The sequence below is a fragment of the Dromaius novaehollandiae genome, chromosome 1 (assembly GCF_036370855.1).
Source record: "Dromaius novaehollandiae isolate bDroNov1 chromosome 1, bDroNov1.hap1, whole genome shotgun sequence".
In the NCBI taxonomy this organism is placed as follows: domain Eukaryota; kingdom Metazoa; phylum Chordata; class Aves; order Casuariiformes; family Dromaiidae; genus Dromaius; species Dromaius novaehollandiae.
Window position 1 is genome coordinate 72678543 of NC_088098.1, and position 20406 is coordinate 72698948.

General features: G+C 42.2%; 1 protein-coding gene across 3 annotated transcripts; it reads left to right on the forward strand.

Annotated features, from left to right (window-relative positions):
* The first annotated feature begins 181 nt into the window (after positions 1-181).
* Positions 182-14204, forward strand: LOC112991492 (poly(U)-specific endoribonuclease-A-like). 3 transcript variants are annotated; one of them, XM_026113998.2, is made up of 8 exons: positions 184-532; positions 5273-5372; positions 7299-7395; positions 8654-8775; positions 8864-8976; positions 10672-10825; positions 10964-11096; positions 13249-13267. In XM_026113998.2, the coding sequence occupies exons 1-7, from the start codon at positions 522-524 to the stop codon at positions 11084-11086; spliced, it is 720 nt and encodes a 239-aa protein (XP_025969783.2). In that variant the 5' UTR covers positions 184-521; the 3' UTR covers positions 11087-11096; positions 13249-13267. The 3 variants fall into 3 exon arrangements, with proteins under 3 accessions (XP_025969778.2, XP_025969783.2, XP_025969782.2); XM_026113993.2 differs by lacking the exon at positions 10964-11096 and having other exon boundaries at positions 182-532; positions 13249-14204; XM_026113997.2 differs by having other exon boundaries at positions 10964-13385.
* Positions 14205-20406: the final 6202 nt, after the last annotated feature.

Consider the following 20406-nt stretch of genomic DNA (forward strand, 5'->3'; position numbering starts at 1 on the left):
ATGTCAGCCAAGGCTTTCAGACTTGAAGTGCTTTGTTTTGGGGCCTAACATTCATGTGGGGATCTAAACTCCATTAATAAATAATCCAACATAAATCCAGAAGTAATCACATGACTAAAGTCTAAAGTTTGTACAAGGATCTCAAATTCACATATAAAACCTGGGTGGGAAATGAAGCCAGCTCCGCCATGTCCTTCTATATTCTTTGTTATACTGATTGCCCGCAATGATAAGACGCCGAATGGGACTGGTGGAGGGGTGTCTGACTTCCTGGTATTAGTTCATCTCTGCTGACAGAGGCATGAGACATGGTACTGTTGTTGCCTGCCACGTTTTACTGTGGGGTTTAGCACCTCCTGCTTCTTAATTGCCTTTTTGCCCTGCCTGTCAACAGTCCTAAGCAGGCAAGTGGAGTGTAAGACAGAGACAACTCCATTTGTTGGACTACCAAAGGATATCTGAGCTTCGGATTGTCTTTTCTCTGCTTAGTGTATTTGCTAAGAGAAAAATTTCTTCCTGGCATGGCTCATGGGTAAGAGAAAATCATGTTAATTCTTTTTTAACACCAAGGACAGTGGGAATGGAATGTATTTGTTTGGGAAGTATGTGTAAAAGGGACATACGTGAAATGCAGCATTGCAATAATCCTGCTTCTTGTTTCTATTCTGTTTTAGTAATTCACTTCAATGTTGGTGAGGACTAAAAAGACAACGGAAACATAAACTGTTTTAGCTGAAGTAGGGTGATGCTAAGACTATATTTTGCTTACACATAGCTGATAATGTAAAATTGTTTCTCTAGTCATCATTTGCCTGCCCAGGACTTTGTCAGAGTGTTACTGAATAACTTTCTACTTTTATGACTTGACAATCAATTTTCATTTCCACCTACAAAAACAGTCTTATTAATTCTTTTGTCTTTCAAATATCTAGTTTAAACTAAAAAAAAACCACTACTGAAGTCAATAAAATATATACATACCAGTATAAGAAAGAGGAAAATCAAGATAATTGCTTATATATTTTATTAACCCTATGAGATGGTGTATGTATTTCACAACATTAGAATCAATCTTTTTAAATGCATGAAAACTTCTTGTAAAAGTTTGCTTATCAAGCTTTCCAAATGCTTCTGCCCCCTAGGCTAAGATTAAAGGATTTTTAAAAACTGGGCATTGTTCAAAGGACCTGTGAAGATAAATTTACTTTAGAAAAGATGTTCAATCAAACCTTCTTTGCACGGCCCTTTGTGACCATTGGCAATATATGTTTTTCTGGATTTGGCTTGCTGACCTCATTCTCTGCCGACCTGATTCTCTGCTGGTCCTTTAATTCTCTTCATCTCTTGAGTCTTTTCTGATTGATCACAATAAAAGGTTTCTTGTTGGGGAATTGTTTTGTACAGAATGAAGGTTTCATACAAGAAAATCACTTGGAAAAACTGGCATATCATGTGAATGTTTCATTTGAAAGCAATAATAATAATGGAGATTCTTTGGCTCTAGCTGTACTGCTGTTACCTCAGAGTTACTTTTGCAATGACCCTCCCCAAAAAAGTCTTCTCAGCTCTTTCTTACTGCCGAGTAAGTGTTTTTTGTTGTTGGGCTTGTGTTTTGTGCACTTAAGCAGATTTGAGCAAGACTCCAGCTGGACAAAATCCAATTGGCTGGAGTTCATGTGCAAAAACGATTTATTCCAAATCACAAATCTAACAGCTTAGGGATATCACTATAGGGAGGGGATTAAAAGCTAATGATAAAGCTCTCTGATTTCAGTCATACATGCAATCATATTGAAAACTAGAAGGTAAATACACAATACTCTTTTTGAGAAAAACTTTACCTAAATGCTATGTGTCATGGATTTACATGAAGGTGTTGGGCTTCTTCACTTTGAAGTTGTCTTACCTCATATGTGTACATTAAATTATAAGCCTTTTTTAAAGAAATGCTGTCCAGAAACAGTTTTTACAAGATGACTGTGTAAGTCGCTAAACAAGTTCTTTGCTTTGGCAGGGATATATTTCTCTTTATTCTAACCTTCAGGTATAATGTGTTCAGGTGCTCTCTTCCTCTTTTTGGAAATGAAAGGGACACAAAAAGGTGCTGAAGAGTCCCTGATGATATTGTGGTAGCACCCAGCAGAGGAAAGGGAGAGAAAAGGCATTTATTTTATAAAATTAAGTGATTTTAAAGTCTTGGGTCACATTTTCTGAATGCAGGAATATGTTTAGCAGGAGTATGTTTATTAAATAAATGAGGACTGAAATCTGTAGGTATGCTCTTGCTGTAACCCTCTTCCGAGTAAGGACACTTTGAGCTTGTCTCCATGAGTGCATGGAATATACCACAACATTTCTAGAGGAGAAAAGACCAAACAGACCCCAACTGTCCTTCATAAACAGCACAGATCTGCCAAGAGCAGACCAGGACCAAGAACAAGCAGGAGGTATTGCAGGGAACGACAGATTTCCTGTATGGAAAAGACAATTTTCACCAAAATACATATCTACTAAAATATATGTATGCAGAATGCTATCCATATAGTAAAAATACTTTAAAAAAAGCTGAAAAAAACCCTTAATATTTCTCATACCTTGAATGTTCAATAGACAGCACCTCTCTACCATAGGTAGTAACTTAGGTGAACGTAACAAGGCAAAAGCTCCATTAAACATATCATGGACTTATTCAAACAGATAACATCAGTCGATGCAGTGGAGTAGACAGCAGAAGCATTCAGAAAGCAGGAGAAAAGTGACCCAGTAAAATTAGGTCAGTCCAAGGGAGCATGAATGTAGACAGCATTTGAAGTTTGAAAAACATCTTTGGTAGTCTTCTGTGAACTTGCAGATCCTGTTCTTGGGACTTCAGCTGAGCTAACGAGATGAACAATTTTCTGTTTAGCGCTGGTCTGTAAGCTCTTCAGAGGAGGAATTACTATCCTCAAGACTCAGGAAAGACTGTGGAGGTAGAGTTGAAAATAAATAAAAATGCTGCTTTTGCTTGCCTCTGTGATATGGACTCTAAGTGGGTATCCTGTATGGGCTGTACAGTCAATATTGATAATGTGATACCACAAGCCGTACTTTTACTTTATATGCAGAGCATGGGGTTGGGCAAGGGCTAAATACATCTGCTTTAGAACAGCCTTATTCTACTCCACTGTAAGACCTATGCAAATATTTGTTCCATGCGAAAACCTTCCTTCATATTCATGTTTAACCCAGGCAATAAACATATCCTTTGGCTCCCATGTACTAGAACTTTTTAGTCCTGTTCCTTCCTTCAGTTATTTCATACCTGTTCAAGCCCAGTTCAAAATCAAGTGATTTTGTAGATTTTCCCATCAACAATAATCTCCAAGTATCACAGAGCCAGAGCAAAAACATGCCGTCAGTGCCTCCAGCATAGTTCAGGTACATGATGGCTCAGATTTCCAGTTGCAGGAGACTTAGTTGTGGCAGCCAAACTAGTTACGGTTGTCTGCCCTACCCTTCTGTAGGAGGTTGCTTTCCTCAAACTGAATATCAGATATTCTTCATGCTCTTGAGCTGCTGCAGTTTATCCTCTGGTGCATTAATGTAAAGAAGCTGATTTTGGCTCTTAACTCAGGGGTATGAATTTCTGTAGGCAATAAGCCCTTAAGGACTTTTTCGGGACTTTAATCTTAGGTTGTAGGGGCTACAACCCAGAGAAAAAGGACTGCTCAATAAGGTGAAAAAAAGTTGCGGTTCTCCAGGCACAGTGTGCTACTTTATTTTTCCATCAACATGTCATGTAGAACAGCAGCTTCTGAGGCAGCCACAAAGCACAGTCTAGTACAGGAGAAGGCACGTAAAATCTTGCTGTATTGCTCCTGAAGTGATCTCTCACCATTTGGCTAATGCCCTCTTTTCTGCTATGAATTCTGTGCCCTCTTGGCCAACAACAGGGTGTGCCTGGCTGGCTCACTCGTCCTTGCTCTCCGACTGCCTCTTGCACAGCTTTCTCTGTGCAGTCACATCTAGGCTGCCACGTCAGGAGACTGTTTGTGAACTTACCACAATATTTGTTTGCTCTTTCTGCTGGACAGCATGGAGTCTGCCACTGGCTTGAGGATGCAGTATCTCCAGCCTGTCCAGAATAGCAAGAGAGGACATAACAGTTATCAGTCAGGAGATTCAGAGCTGGGCTGAAGGTGCCTTGGTCCAGTTTGGGAGAACTAGTTTTTAAAATCATGGCAAGTTGCTCAAGTGGCTATTTGGGGAAAAAAATGCCCACATCATTGACAAAGTTCTACACTTTTCTTCTTGAAAACATCTGCATTGCAACAGAAGTTCAGGGGTTCTTTTCTGGGCTTCAATGCATGTGCTGTCATTTTAAGTCATTTTAAGACTAATCAGTCATTTTAAGACTAATCCACTCCTCTTTCTTCTCCACTATGTTCTGTCCTTACCTTGTGTGTCAGTGTGGACATAATGTCCCAGAACTGGAGCTACTCTTGGGCAGTTCATCACAATAATAAATCTTCCTAAATCTTGTTGATGAATGGATGGATAGATTTCTGAGAACTATACACAATTATGTGGGGTAAAAGTCCATTAAAATGAGGAAAGGACCAGCCTAGGCAGGTTTGTATGAGCACTTGGGATCAGTGCACGAGAGAATTTCATTGGAACCTTTGTGCTTAGCGTCTTAGTGACCCTTCATTACTCTAGCTTTATGCTAGTGTAACCATGAATATGGGCAAAGGAGAACATCTTTGATAGGGGCTCCTGCAGTACTGAGATACAGGAAACTGGTAGAAAGAGTGTGTAGAAGATTGTTGCTAGAAAAACAATCATAGAAAGAATTTTTGCTTCCTGCTTTGTTGAGTAGTGTTGCTGCATGTTGCCTGCTGATAACAATCTCCTGCTTGTCTGTGATTTGTATGTAGAATCCTTCTGAATGAAACACCAGTATGTTCATTTTTATTTCAGTGCATGGAAGACAGCAGGGAAGCTTACTAAGAGGAACTTTGTTAAAATATATTCTAAAATAACTTCAGGGGAGAGGCTCAAATTCCCTTGCAGATTACTTGCATTCTGTAGGTATTAACATCAACCATATGCTATATGGTTTTCACAGCAACACTGACAGCAAGGTGTTGGGAGAAGAGCAAGCTCCCCTGACAATGGATTAGTATCCAGAACATAGTTAGGGAGACACTAAAAGACTCTAGAAGTGACTTTCATAAAGACCTAACAGTATGTGTCTTTTTCAACATGTGCATTTTGCTGTATCTCTTGGCAGGAAGGCCTTAAACCATGAACTTTCTAAACTTTTCAATGAGATGTGGGATGTGGATGTTAACCGCTTTATGCCTGGGAAAGACTACGCAATTGAATTGCAGGTAATTACTTACTAAGTAACATAAGGATTAAGGGCAGGATGGTGTTGTAGGAAAAGGCATAGGTGAAACTGCCTTTTCTTAAGAGCTGCCTGTGCTTCATAATTTTCATTAATTGCACAGCCAGGACTTCCCGATGAGGAAGAGTCACTTGGGAGAGGGAATAATACAGAGAAGGCAGGAGGCTGAACATGTTACTGGTTCACACTCTACCTGGAAGCTGGTTACAAGTGGAGTCCCTCAGGGGTCTGTCTTTCATCCTGCACTATTTAATATCTTTATCAGTGACCTGGAGGAGGAGACGACATGCAACATTTCCAAGTTTTCAGACACCAGCAAACTAGGGGGAAGCAGTCAACATGCTCGAGGGCAAGGCTGCCGTTCAGATAGACCTAAATAGGCTGGAGGAATGGGCTTAAGGAATCTCATGAAATTCAACAGGGACAAATGCAAATGGGACAGGTTGCCCAGAGAAGTTGTGAAACCTCCATCCTTGCAGGTTTTCAAGCTCCAACAGGACACCACCCTGAGCAATATGATCTGAATTCAGTGTTGACCATGCTTTGAGCAGAAGGGTGGACTAGAGACATCCTGAGGTCCCTGCCACTCTAGATGTTTCTGTGACTGTATGACTGGGTGTTTCTATGTGTGTATGACTGCATGTATGGTCTGAGTGACTTGCACTGAGAGAGAAGATGAGGCAGGTCCCAAGCCATTCTTGGGAGACTGGGGGAGGACACAGAGGGAAGAGGATCCCTGGGTCTCTCCTGGAGAGTGTAGAGTAGCACAGAGACGTGGGTGAGGAGGGTTTTGGTGCAGCTGCTGTCACTCCCAGGGAACTGTGAGGGAGGAGTAGGTATCAGATTTGACGAGCAGCCATTTCACTCCCTGCTGACTCAGTGTGGTGCAAACATAACCATCTGCTGTGGCCACAAATTGCAGCAGGTCACTGAATAGTCAGCATCCAATTTTGTACTCAGACAGGTGCTCACACACTTTACTACAGTGTTGCTTCCTATTATAAGATATAATTTTCTATTGCTGATAAACTTGAAAGAGGGGTACCTACCTCAGGCCAGAAGGTGTATGGGGCAAATCTTCTCCCATATGGCTTCTCTGCTTCTCAAAACAAGGCTCTGGTTACTCCTTGCCCATGTTAACAAACTGCTACTCACCCTTTTCCCCCTCTTTCCTTGAGAATGCCCTCTTTGGAGCCAGAACTTGAAAACTGTCAGAAAATGTCTCCTTTCTGTTTTGGATGTGCTTATTCATAACCTTGATTAAAATGCCCTTAAACATGAGCCAACTAGAAGTCTCTGAAAACCTCAGACAACTGAACGTCTGCCTGTCCAGATCTGCTGGAGCTGCACAGAGCTGTCTCAGCTCCTCCCTGGCACTGAGGCGATGGCTGGGGCTGTGGTCATGAAGCCAGAAAGAGAAAACAAGGGCTGAGCCTGAGGGATCCTACTCAGGAGCTAGCTGGATTAAGCAATAGTAGGGAAGAGAGGAGGATTAGACATGAGACTGGTTAGTTTGGGGAGCAGGCTTGGGACTCAGGAAAGAAACAATACCTCTCCTGCTCCCTCTATGGCCTCATAAACTTTATGCAGTGGGTCTGTGGATTGCAAGGGAACAGATCAGGTAGGTGCCCAGATCTGCTTTTTAAAATCTGTGCCATCACATGGGTACTCACAGTCATCTCTGAAAAAGTGTCAACAAAGGAATTTCAAACTCTTGTAATGCTAGAGATTATGTCTTTTTTCTTGATGCTGGGTGTTCTTCTGTAATTTCTCCTCTTGTTCCTAAGGTGATCATTCATAGCAACCAATTTCGATAGTATTATGTTTCTTGTTTTGGCTATAAAGACAGCCATTGTATCCTCTAAGTACGTTTTACTTCGCCATTGTTTTATTGTGGCACTTCTCCTAGGGAAAAGCAAGTGACAATGCTACCCGAGACAGTGCAGCCAGACATCTGTTTCACTACGTAAATGAAGAACGCATGAAGAGCATAAAAACTTTTGCAAGTGAGTTCTGTTATTTTGTTAAGGGTGGAAATGACATGGAGAATCTGTCTTGTTTTTTATGTGTATTCTTAGAATATAACATTATGTATAATTTGGATGGTGAGATGAGAAGGAGGTGAGGATCTTCAGGCTGCTTGTCATTTGAAGGTAGTTTCCTCAACATTCGTGAGGAGGTCATGGAGATTACCTGTAGCCTCAGCCTCAGGAAGAACATTGGTTTGTGCCTTAGTCAAAATCTGGATTCCTCTGAGGTTCTTCCACTACAAAGTGCAGTGGATGAGAGACCGTGTTATTGCTTTGATGTACTTCTATGTATTGAAAAAGAAGCCGAATTACACCTTTCTTATTTGCTCACAGCTTCTAACCCCTTTCAGAGAGCACTGAGTCTGCAGATATCACTTGCATTTCTGTCAGCGCTATACTTCAAGCACGTCCATGAGTATATGATTCCTTCCTTGATTTTTATTTTCCCAGGCTGGAGTTACATATGTTGCTAAGCTGATCAAACAGCTGGCATAAGGGGGAGCACCATTTTCCTCTGTTCCCCTGACCCCTCTCAGCCACACAATCCTGTCCCTGGTGAGGTAGCTCTGGAACTCACTGAACCCTACCCTGAGTCACTTCAGCTCACTAACCTGGTAGGAAAATATTTAGGTTTTAGATGTCAAGTATTTTTTCTATCAGCTTTCTGTGCTGAATCAGCCCACAGAGTCCCCTGAGTGTCAGAGCTGGTGCAGTCAAAGTGATGGGAGGGCATGGGTAGCAAAAGGGGAATAAAGGAGAAAATGAACCCACCCTTTAGTGGTCATGAGCTCAAGCTCAAGCTGTCTCATGTTGATTCATGCTGCATTATTCCTCTACTGAAGTAATGCCCACAAAGTCTTCTGTCAGCATTGCTGAAGTTCATAAGCCTGTGTCTGTGTGTTCAGTGATTTATTCTGGTAGAAGGTCATTACTACTTCAGCCACTTGAGTCCATAATGGAGCTGAATAGGAAATTGTTTATAAATATCTTAAAAAGAAGTATAGCAGTCAGTGATCTGGCTTTGAGTCACCTCCAGCCATTCACCCGATAGTGTAGCTGAGAATGGAATTTGGCACATAGAGGAGTGTCTTTCTCTAGGGTCAGTCAAGGCATTGCTATATTATATGGCCTTTTTTTCTGTGATAGTAGTCTCTAATGGCTGCACCACAGGTGTCATTATACATATGTTCTGTTCATCAGGATGAACATGCTGAAAGTTTTTCTTTTTCTGTAGCCTTTATTTCCTTATTGGACAACTATGAGACATCAACTGGTGTAGCAGAAGTAGTGACTCCAGAAGAAATAGCTGAAAACAATAATTTTCTTGATGCTATCTTAGAAACTGAAGTCATGAAAGTGAGTAACACAGATTTTATTTTTTAGTCACTGAAAACACTGAATTGAAAAGTAAACTGTATATATGTCTTTGTTATCTAACCTCCAGCTAGCTCATCAGTATCTGATTAAAAAAAACCTGGCAGAGCCAAACCTTACTGATTTCAAATCTCAGCTCTATGACATCTGGTTTCAGCTCTATGCCAGAAAAGAAGGCAACAGGTATGTTTGATTAATATGGCACCTGATAATCCTCACACTATTCTGATTTATGTAAATTTAAGATTGAGTTCTGCCTGTTAGATACAAAAATGGAAGACAGTCTGAAAATATGGCCAAAATTAGGTGTTTGCTGGTCCCGCACAGACCATGTTTAAACACTTGCTGATGATTCTAGCTGATATGCAGTACTTGTGTATCAAAGTCCTTCTCTGGTGTCCTTATAGCTCTATGCCCATTAGATGTATAATTCTTTCTGTACAAACAGATAGTAGGAATTAAAAACAATTTTTAGTAATAGTTCATAAACAGTCACAGAATCGCAGAATAGTTGGAAGAGACCTCTGGATGTCTCTAGTCCAAACTCCCTGCTTAAAGCAGTATTAGATAGAGCAGGCCAGGGCCTTGTCCAGTCAAGTTTTGAGTATGTATGTCCAAGGTTGCAGACTCCACAACTTCTCTGAGCAACCTATTCCAGTAAAAAAGTTTTTTCTTATATTTAAGTGAGATTTCCTGTATTTCAATTTGTGCCCATTGCCACTCATCCTGTCTCTGAGCACCACTGAGAAGAGACTGGTTTGCCTTCTTTACTCTCATCTATCAGATATTTATACAGATTGATAAGATTGCTCCTGAGCCTGCTCTTCTCCAGGCTAAACACTCCCAGCTCTCTCAGCCCCTCCTCATATATCAGATGCTCCAATCCCTTAATCATCTTTGTGGCCTTTTGTGGGACTTGCTCCACTAAGTCCATGTCTTTCTTGTTCTGGGGAGCCTAGACATGGACCCAGCACTCCAGACATGGCCTCACCAGGACTGAGTAGAGGGGAAGGATCACCTCCCTTGACCTGCTGGCAGTGCTCTTCCTAATGCAGCGTAGGAGGCCATTGGCCTTCTTGGCCACAAGGGCACATTGCTGGATCATGTCCAATTTGTTGTCCACTAGGATGCCCAGGTCCTTCTCTGCAAAACTGTTCTCGAGCTGGTTGGCCCCTAGCGTGTACTGGTGCATGGGGTTGTTCCTCCTCACATGTGGGACTTTGCATTTTCCTTTGCTGAACCTCATGAGATTCCTGTCAGCCCCTTTCTCCAGCCTGTCAAGGTGCCTCTGAATGGCAGTGCAACACTGTATCAGTGTATCAGCCATTCCTCCCAGTTTTGTAACCTCTGCAATATGCTGAGGATGCACTCTTTCCCACGATCCAAGTCAGTAATGAAGATATTAAAACACTATTGGCCCCAGTATTGACCCCTGGAGTACATCACTAGTGACTGGCCTCCAGCTGGACTTTGTATCACTCATCGCAATCCTCTGAGCCCCAAAGTTGACCTGGTTTTCAATCCACCTCACTGTGCATTTATCTAGTCCACATTTCATCAACTTGTCTATAAAGATATTATGAGAGACAGTGTTGAAAACCTTGCTAAAATCAAGATAAATAACAATACACATATGACTTTTACTAACAACCTTAATCATCAAGTAGAAATTTAGACTTCATGCCTAAATTTCATGCAAATTTTGTGCAAAATAGGAAAGAAAACCCAACAAATCCCAAATATAACCTGACAAATAAAAGAAAAATTGTTCATAGATTAACCTAAGCAAGTTTGCCTATCTTCTGGCCTTTTACCTCAGCCAGTCTGAACTATTCAAACAAAGAAAAAACTAATTATTATTCTTTTGATTTATTGCAGACTTGATTCCTGCGGTTTTGAACATGTTTTTGTTGGAGAAACAAGCCGTGGTAAACAGATCTTAGGCTTGCACAACTGGGTGCAATTTTACCTTCAGGAAAAGCGTCACCAAATTGACTACAAGGGATATGTTGCCCGGCAGAATAAAAACAGGGTAAGAGTGAGTTGGGTGCCTTTACAGACAAGATAAATAGATCCACAGAGAACAGCTGTGGTAATGAATCAAGGTACCATGACACAGAGCCAGGGTTGGTTTTTTCGCTGTACTCACCTCATTTTTAATTCCCTACAGGAATCCAAAATCTTCTCAGTCACTGACTTCTCCCACTCATCCTCTTCCAGCTGTCATTTGTGGCTATTGCACATACAGCAGCTGTCTACAGTTCTGGGCTCCTTCAAGACATCGGAGGACTAAAAAGCTCAAAGTAAAACAAGTCCTTCAAACACAAAATTCCTTTGCAGTTCCCTTGTCTTTAAGTGAAACTGGACAGGAACCTGTTAGTCTAGATGCCTTTTAAGCCTCAGTGCAGTGGGTTCCAAAAGGTCCCATGTTGGGAATTACTAAGCCCAGGCTAGAAAGGGTACTTTGCTGAAGAGGCAAGTTATTATGGGGTTTGTACAATATGCAATGTTGGATTCTTATTGCTGGGAGATCTGGGAGCTCACCCTTTGGAAGCCGAAACTATTGAAAAGACTTCTTCAGCTTCAGTGATTTTTGAATTAGACTTATTCTGTGCTGTTGCTTCCTTCTTCCAACCCAAGGCCTGTAAATCTCAGCTCTGAAAATTATGCAGCACTGACAGCTTAGAACTGGAGTACCAAAAAGTGAAGCTTAAAAGCTGTTTTAGGATATTGCATTCAAGCTTATGAGGTAAAATAGAAAGCTTTGTCTAGATCTACTGCTTACTCTGAGGTGGGTGAGGAGAGCACAGGCTGATGCACCAGCTCCAAATGCCATGTCCCCTTGGCAGCAGTGTTGGTGGGGTCTGGAGCAGACAGCATTGCATGGTGAGCCACTAGCTGTCCCCTCTCAGTTGCTCCCAGGGCACAGTGATGGGCTGGGCTGTTACTGCCCCTCTTAGAGCAGCTCCAACAGCCTGGCTACCAGGGCACTGTACAAATGGGGCTCTACAAACCAGTGGGAAGGGTTGTTTTTTTATGTTTCCTGGCAGAAAAGTGCTATTCCACCAATTCTAAAGGAAGCAGATGAGGTCGTCTGTCCTCTTTCACAGTCTTAGGGATCTTTCTAGTACCCAGTGAAAGCGTGGGATGCCAAAGTATGTCTGGTGAGTTTTTCAGTTGTATTTTCTTACTGGTTAGAAAGTCCTTCTGTGTACAGTCAGGTTGTGCTGGCCCCAGGGGTCTTGCCTAGCAGGTGCTGCAGAAATCAGCTCACCAGTGCAGCATGGGGCCCCCAGGCATCAGAGGTGGGTGCCACCAGTAACCCTACGCTGTTTCGAGCGTGCCGGTGTGAATGCTGAGCAGCCTGTGAGGAACCGTTACAGTGCCAAACGGAGCGTAGGTATAGGTACGGCGACAAATGGAGCACAGGTACTTCCAACGGCTAGCCACTGGGAGCTGCTCCTCTGCTGTTCCTGACTACATGTGCGAACAGATACTACTGCTACAGGCTCAAGTGCTTTGAACCTAGTCTTGCCCAGGTGCACACAAGCAGAAGAAATGCTAGCACTCCCTTGAGTCCAGCTCCTTTTGCACGTGAAACGATTTCTAACAGCAGTGCTGGTGTTTAGGGAATTGCAACATTGCTGATGCTTAATGGATACGAAGGAACACATATGCTCCAGAGGATAGGGAAAAGGCTCTGCTCCAGCTATAGGACTGTGGCATAGCAGGGATATGGCAGGGTGAGGGACATCATGTGCCTCTCCAGGTATTGTGCTTGAATCTATCACAGAAGTATGAAGAAGCCAGTTCTATACCTTGGTCTCTCCAGAGCATAGGTTTCAGACTTTCTAGTCACAGATCACCTGTGACAGAAGCAGATTCACTGTGGCAGTGGGCTAGAGAGAGATCCAGACTGGGACAGGCAAAGGAGCTCGAAGGGCTTGGACACTCATCTGTAACACTTGCTTCTCAATGAGTATCTCTATGAGCTGGGAGGCTAAGTTTTTTCTTGGCCTTCCACAAAAATGCCAGCTGTAACTCATTTGAAATGACATTCAATATAAAGGAATCTACTCTATTTTGATATCTCTGGGGGAACAGGAATAGAGGAAAAAAGCAAGGGCACTGGCCTAAACTGCTTTTTATCTATTGTCTTCAGAGGTGTAACATTTCTTTAGGTGGGAAAGATAAAACAGTTCTCAATGCCTGGAACCATAAACAGGAACCACTTACATCCAGTAAAATTTAAAAGAAGTCTGAACTGTGGGCTCACATCCGGAACTACATAACAGTTCTTTTACATCCCTCATTCCCAGTGCTCACTCTTGACACAAACCCCTGTATGGCAGAGTGCTGAATCCTGCAATTTCTTCTAAAATCCAGAATCTAAAATTGCAGCTGCCTGGTCACACCTCTGTTGGAGATTATTCCATTGTTTGTTTCTGCTTTCAGCCTGACGAAGATGACCAAGTTTTGAGCCTCCAGTTCACTTGGAAGGGCTTGGTAAAGCCAATTGGAAGCACCTTTATTGGTGTCAGCCCTGAGTTTGAATTTGCCCTTTACACCATCATTTTTCTGCTGTCTAAAGAAAGTGTCATACGTGAAAGAGTGAAGATAGAGGAATATGAGCTACAGATAGTCGTTTGTTGCCATGGACAGCACATTGGAACAGCCTATCCAGTACTCCTTGGCACCAGTGGTGAAGACTTGTACTGACAGTGATCAGGAAGCATTTTTTTTTGGAAGGAGGAGTAAGTTAGCAATTTATTTCTAGTAACACTTTTTAAATCATTCGTTTTTGGTCTGCAATAAAGTGGTCAATGAATAGTGTGCTATGGTTCTGTGTGTGATCCACCTTGAAATATGCTTCTTCTCATATTAAAGGCTTGATTACATTTGTATCAGCTTCCCTTCATGCATTATAACACTATACTTTTTCAGCAGATGATGGAATGTTTTAAAAGGCCATATTAAAGTGAATATACACACTTTTCTTTTTTTGTTAACTACTGTATATCTGAGAAAGCATTAATTATACATTTCGTATACCTTTCCATCAAGACGGGAACTTTGATTTGGCACAAGGTGAATTGCTTTAGATTTTTTTTCTTCTCATTTCATAAGTTTCAAATACATTTTTACAACTGCAGTGCCCTGGACATGCAGGAAAAACACTCAGATGTGATTATTATCATTAAGATCAACCACAAGTCTATCACTGTATTGGCTCTACCCAGGTTTTTGTCTACTTGTGGAAGCCACGGGTGGCTTTTTCTCACCCAGCTTTAGAAGTCTGTAATATGGACACCTATGTTCCCACTATAGTCAGTGTCCTTCCTCTGATGTCAACCTGTCTGCCCCTGTTCTTTCAAAAATGTATTCAATAACCCAATGAAAGGAACTTAATTCTTTTCCTTCTCATGCCCACTCAGAAACAGGCAAATGCTGTGGCCCCCTGAGACTGTGACAAGGGTTAGTGACTCACATGCTACAATAGTTTCTTCAACAAATCAAGGAACTTGCTGATGAAGATTTGCTGACAGTATATAATTTCCAAAATACTGCATATAATTTTCATCAACTTGCACATCAAAGTTAAGAGCCTTGCTAACCTAATCAGTGATGGCAATATGCAAAGGAAAAAGCACAAAACAAAAATTGTAAAGCCAATCGACATACATTATTACATAAGGTAAAGGCTGACATGTAAATGATAGCAAGCTTTCCTTGTTCCAAGCACAAAAAGACTAAAATATGGTATAAAGGAAAAGGACCTAAGGCCTGTTATGATGCAATATCTTGTAACTCCCTCATCCAGGGGCTTCAAGCATTCTGATGCTCTCAGATCACCACATGCTCTTATCTGCTCAGGATGTCCCTAAAGGGGTACTGGAGAGCCCTGCAGTAAGAGGTTCCTGGACTAAGGGATGTGCTTCACTGATATTTTCTTTAGTAACAAAACTATGAGCAGCAAAAAAAAGGAAATAACCAAAATTGGATGATGTTACTGAAAGTCAAGTAGTACAAACTTACCTGAAGCCAAACAAGCATCATCAGTTTCTAGACTCCTCTATTTTTCAAAGTGCAACAGCAGATACTTGTAAGAAGTCCCTGAAAGTTGGCAAATACATCCTAATAGAAAAAATATACACTATTGAGAGATACTGTTATGAGACATTATCGGATTTTAGTGATAGCTCAGGTAGCAATAACAAACGGCAAGAAATAAACCATACAAATTCTTCAAGGGCACACATTTGGTGATGTCAGAGAATGAAATGTTACATTTTTGTTTTATACTGAAAGCAATTTGAATTGTTTTTACATAATTACATTAGAACTGAATAATTCTGTCATTATGTCTTCTATGGAAGGGCTTAAACCTCCAGGCCTAACTATTAACATAACTGATACAAGCAGCTGACTTAGCCAGATGGAATCAGTTGTTTACAGGGAAATTGTGACTGTATACTGCAGAAGTGTGAATGTTGTTCGCAAAGTAGAATATAAATTAAGGCTGTGAATAAGGAGTTTCCTTTTTGTCTCCTTCTGTGATTTAATTGCTACAGCTTATGCCTAGGCAGTTAGCAGATTTAACAAATAAAGCTAGATAGAACTGCACATATGCAGAAAATTACAGGAAAGAAGGTGCAAGTGTATTATCTAACCATTAGCAAACACACCTGCTAAGCAAAAGGGGAGATGAGGGAGGGGGGCAAGTAATAAAAACAGAGGCACAGACTAAGGATTCAGATTTGCATCAAATGGCACAAGAAGAAAACCGTGAAAGAGAAGCCCAACGATCCCTGAATACTTAGGCACTTACTGGTTACCTGCCCAAAATGACCGGGAAGGGTGATTACCCGAGTGTCTGTGACTTTGGCTGTCCAGAGCTCATGCTTGCTGTTAAATGAGCTCTTTGACTTGACAGCCAGACTGCCCTCTCTTAAGCTGACGAGGCTGTACCTGGACTCCCAGCTGAGCATAGGGAAGCAACAAACTCAGCCCCTGGACTGTGGGGAGGAGAGAAGCTGAACCGCTGAGCAGGAAGCTGCTAAATCTATAGAAAACAGAAATAAGAGTCAATTTAGGATTTAAATATTTCATCAATTCACAGCAGCTATGAATAGGAAGGCCCTTGGGAAAACTGAAGATGCGATCATGTGCTCCCACAGTGTAGAAAGAGGAACTACAGCCACTAACAGCATTGCAGCAGACATATCCACGGTAGAGGGAGGAAATTCTCCTTCCAGTCTTATGAACTGTCCAAACAAGTCTTAAGAGGAACATATACAGCGCCCATCCTGTGATCCTACCTCCACATAGTGCACATCCCTGGGCTGGTTGGGAATAAGACCCAAGCCTCATAGCTCTGTGTTCAGAGAAGACCACGTACATCCTCTGCCCTCAAAACCTTTCCACACCCCTCCCTTTTTGTGTGTGCCTTGGGTTAGCTTCTCGGCCCTTACATCAGCTCAACCTCACCCAGCAGTGGCAGGAAACAGAGAGTGGCTCTCACACTGGTCCCTGAAGAGGGTGACCTATAAGAGAAACATAACATATATCTCCCCTCTGTTACTAATTGCATTGGACTGAGACTGTAATTCTTTGATGTCCCTCAGGGCATGCTTAAATGCAGAGTTACAAGAGAGACTGGCTTAGAGAGGCTGTTGAATTGGGTGAGATGCTCTGGAAGATGCCCTTAATGGTCAGCATTTTAAAGCAACAGCCGTGCCCTCTTGTGGCCAATTCGACTATCATTCCTGCAGGTCTCTGCATTAAAAAAAATCTCCTTTATAGAGTATTCTTGAAAAGCAAAGCAATGCTGTAGCCCAGGGCACAGTTTTGTGAGGTTCAGCTGTCTGTGTCCCAGGTGCATAGTCATTTATGTGGAGAATAAATGTCTATCAAGCTGCTTTTTTACAGGATTTCAGTCCAAAGCTAGAGACATTTCAGACAGTGCTAGTAGCTAAATGTGTCCATGCAGTGGGAGCTTGAGAGACACTACATTAGCTCTTTCTGTATTAAGGTTTGTGACCTAGGTATGGGAATGACTGCCAGCCAGAAAAAAATGATGGCTTTCTTCCATACAGAGGATAGTTTAGGAAAATGGATTATCCAGATAAGACCCTGTATGGGGAAATGAGGAGCTTTTGCAGGTAAAAAACAATTGACAGAAGAATGAAAGGCATTTGTAATCCACCTGGATAGCACTACATCAAAGGTATATATCAGACAAGTGTTAAAGTTGTTGCTAACCTCTCTGTGGAAGGTCTTGAGTAATTTGACATGCCTATTCAGGACAGTAAATAAAACCTGTAGGAAGAAAGCTGTAACTCTGGAAAAGGAAAGTGAGGAAATGAGACTTGAGAATAAATGGATGAAGGACCAGCGAGCAGTGTGCTGATGTGGCTTGTGTGCAGCATCTGTGATACAAAAAATCCAGGCAGAAAGCCCTCTGTGGGCAAGCAGCCAAAAGGGCAGCTGAAATAGAAATGCAGGTCTGATCTCTTGAGCCCATCAAGGGAGGTACTGCTGGGGAAGCAAGGGGTAGTTGCAGCCCTTAGCATGGGATGCAGAGCTAGAGGTATTAAGCCTGGAGCTGAGCTGGGCATTTCTGGTACAACAAAGATCCTCCAGAATATGTCATGAACATCCAAATCTAGCTTTGCAGGCCAAGTGAAAATACAGTGAGATTCTTCAATTAGTCCCTTGTTTTCTTTCTCTTATCACTGTGTGATGCCAGGAGGCATGTGTAAATTTGATACAAATGCAGTAACAAAAACAGAAGGAAAAGGTCCAGCAAAGTTCTACTGCATACTCAGGTAGTTGTTAGTGGTCTTGAACAGTATCACTGATCACAAGCAGTGCTGGGAGAAGCATTTTGGGGACCCACCAGAAAACAGTTAAATATCTCTATTTTCACATTACCAACAACAGTATCAGAGATAAATTTTGATAATAACCAAAATTTAGCAGGTGACTAATCAGTCTGTTAGCAATGAAAGAATGGAGTGATATCAAAATACAGAGGGATCCACTAGCAAATCCTTTTTTGTATTTAGGGGTGAAAGCAACAACTTCAGCGCGCTTCCTTCTGACCCTAAAGAATGGCAGGCCAAGCATGTGCGAATGTTTGAGGTGACAATAAGAATGTATTGCAATTGAAATGGGCAAATTTGACCATGAAATAAGATGCTGTAAATATGTACAGAGGACAGCTATGGCACCTGTCTATAAGCAGATCTTTGGTACTTAACTACACCTTCATGTTTCCAGAATTAACATTGTAATATCCAATTTTACTTTTTATTGTTTTTAGAAATAATTTTTCTCCTGGAATAAAATTAAGAGTAGGTGAAATACCCACTAGTATAGTTAGAAACAGTTTGTCCAATGGCATAAGACAGTATTGGATAGACACTCCATGTGGTAAGAAGAATCTTCAGGCAAACCATAGCAGAGTCAAAGAATGCAACTCTGAGATCCTGTGATCTTAGATTTATATCTGTGGGTAAGGAGAAAGGAAGGTCACTTTGAATCAGAATTAATAAAGGTAAACATTCAGGTGTAGTCACAGGAGGAACATTACCCTACCATTCACCTCGGGTGGGTTTCATAGCTTTGGAAACACTGCTTGATTACATCTAGGGTTGATGTGCATCACTGTGTGAAGAATGCTACTGGAAGCAGTCAGAGTTGCATAAACGCACAATTCATTAAACCAGGAAGGAGCCCAGAAGTATGCACATGACATAGCACACCTCCAGCTGAACATGCACACTGATACGTGTAACTTAAGGCTTCAGTGGCGGTAACTTTCTAACACAGGTGATCCAGCAGCTAGTGAGGGGTGCTCTGCTAGACCTCACACTTACAGAAAAGGAAGGACTGGCTGGGGATGTGAAGGCCAGAGGCAGCCTTGGCTGCATGACCATGAGACAGTGGCATTCAGAGCAGGGAGCAAGGCAAAAAGTAGGATCACAACCACGGTCTTCAGGAAAGCAGACTTCATCCTGTTCAGGGATCTGCTTGAATCCCATGGGATATGGCGCTGAAGAGAAGAGGCATCCAGAGAGCTGGTTGATATTCAAGGATCACCTCCTCCAAGTTCAAGAACGGTCCATCCCAACAAGTGGGAAATCAAGCAAAGGCAGCAGGATGCCTGGATGAACAAGGAGTCCCTGACTAAACTCAAACGTAAAAAGGAAGTGTACAAGAGGTGGAAGTAGGGACAGTTGATCCAGGAAGAATATAGAGATGCTATTCAAACGTACAGGGAGGGGGTTGCAAAAGCTAAAGCCCATCTGTAATTGAATCTGGCAAAGGATGTGAAGGGCGAGAAGAAATGCTTCTACAAGTGCATAAGCAGAAAAAGAAAGGCTAGGAAAAATGTGGGCCTGCTGCGGAATGGGACAGGGGACCTGGTGACGAAGGGCACAGAAAAGACAGAGGTACTGAATGTTTTCTTTGTGTCAGTCTTTACTGGTAACACCAGACTTCAGAAATCCCTGCCCCTTGAGACCAGAGGAGAAGTCTGGAGCAAGGAGAACTCTCCCATGGTGGAGAAGGATCAGGTTAGGGAAGATTTAAACAAACTGGATATATACAAGTCCATAGGACCTGGCAGGATGCACCCGTGAGTGCTGAGGGAGCTGGCTGATGTCATCGCAAGGCCGCTCTTGATTATCTTGGAAAGATCATGGTGATCAGGAGAGGTTCCTGAGGACTGGAAGAAAGCAAAAGTCATTCCTATCTTCAAGAAGGGCAAGAAGGGAGATCCAGGGAATTACAGGCTGGTCAGCCTCACCTTGATCCCTGGGAAAGTGATGGAGTAACTAGTACTGGAAATCATTTCTGGATACATGAAGGACAAGATGACTGGGAGTAGTCAGCATGACTGACTTGGTGGATGAGGGGAGGGCAGTGGATGACATTTATCTCAACTTTATCAAGGCTTTTGACACTGTCTTCCATAACATCCTTATAGACAACCTGATGAAGTATGGGCTAGACAAATGGCCGGTGAGGTGGATTGAAAACTGGCTGAACTGCCAGGCTCAGAGGGTTGTGATTAGCAGCACAAAGCCCAGCTGGAGGCCAGCCACTAGTGATGTTTCCCAAGGATCAATACAGGGTCCAGTACGGTTTCATAACTTCATTAATGACCTGGATGATGGGCCTGAGTGCATCCTCAGCAAGTTTGCAAATGATGAAAAACTGAGAGGAGTGGCTGAGGTTGTGGAGTCTCTATCCTTGGAGATATTCAAAGCCTGGCTGGACACAGTCCTGGGCAACCTGCTCTATGTGATTCTTCTTGAGCAGGGGTGCTGGACAAGATGATCGCCAGAGGTCTTCCAACCTCAACTGCTCTGTGATTCTGTGGTTGATGTTTGCAATTTCTGGAACTCATAAACAGATTGTGGGAAGAAACGATATGACAGTTTTTATAGCTGTTCATCCCCAAATCATTGTAGGGAATGTTACCACAGATCTGATCACCTCTCACTTAAGTTATATAGAAAAAAAAAAAAAAAGTAATAATTTTCTCTTATGTGGAAAAGAGAGAACCAATAAGGTGCATAAGTAATGGTCACAAGCAGCAATATC

What these genes read in the sequence shown, in the direction of transcription:
- LOC112991492 (XM_026113993.2), top strand. An exon ending in GAGCATAAAAACTTTTGCAA is followed by an intron (nt 7,396 to 8,653) that starts GTGAGTTCTGTT and finishes CTTTTTCTGTAG; the next exon opens with CCTTTATTTCCTTATTGGAC. An exon ending in GCCAGAAAAGAAGGCAACAG is followed by an intron (nt 8,977 to 10,671) that starts GTATGTTTGATT and finishes GATTTATTGCAG; the next exon opens with ACTTGATTCCTGCGGTTTTG.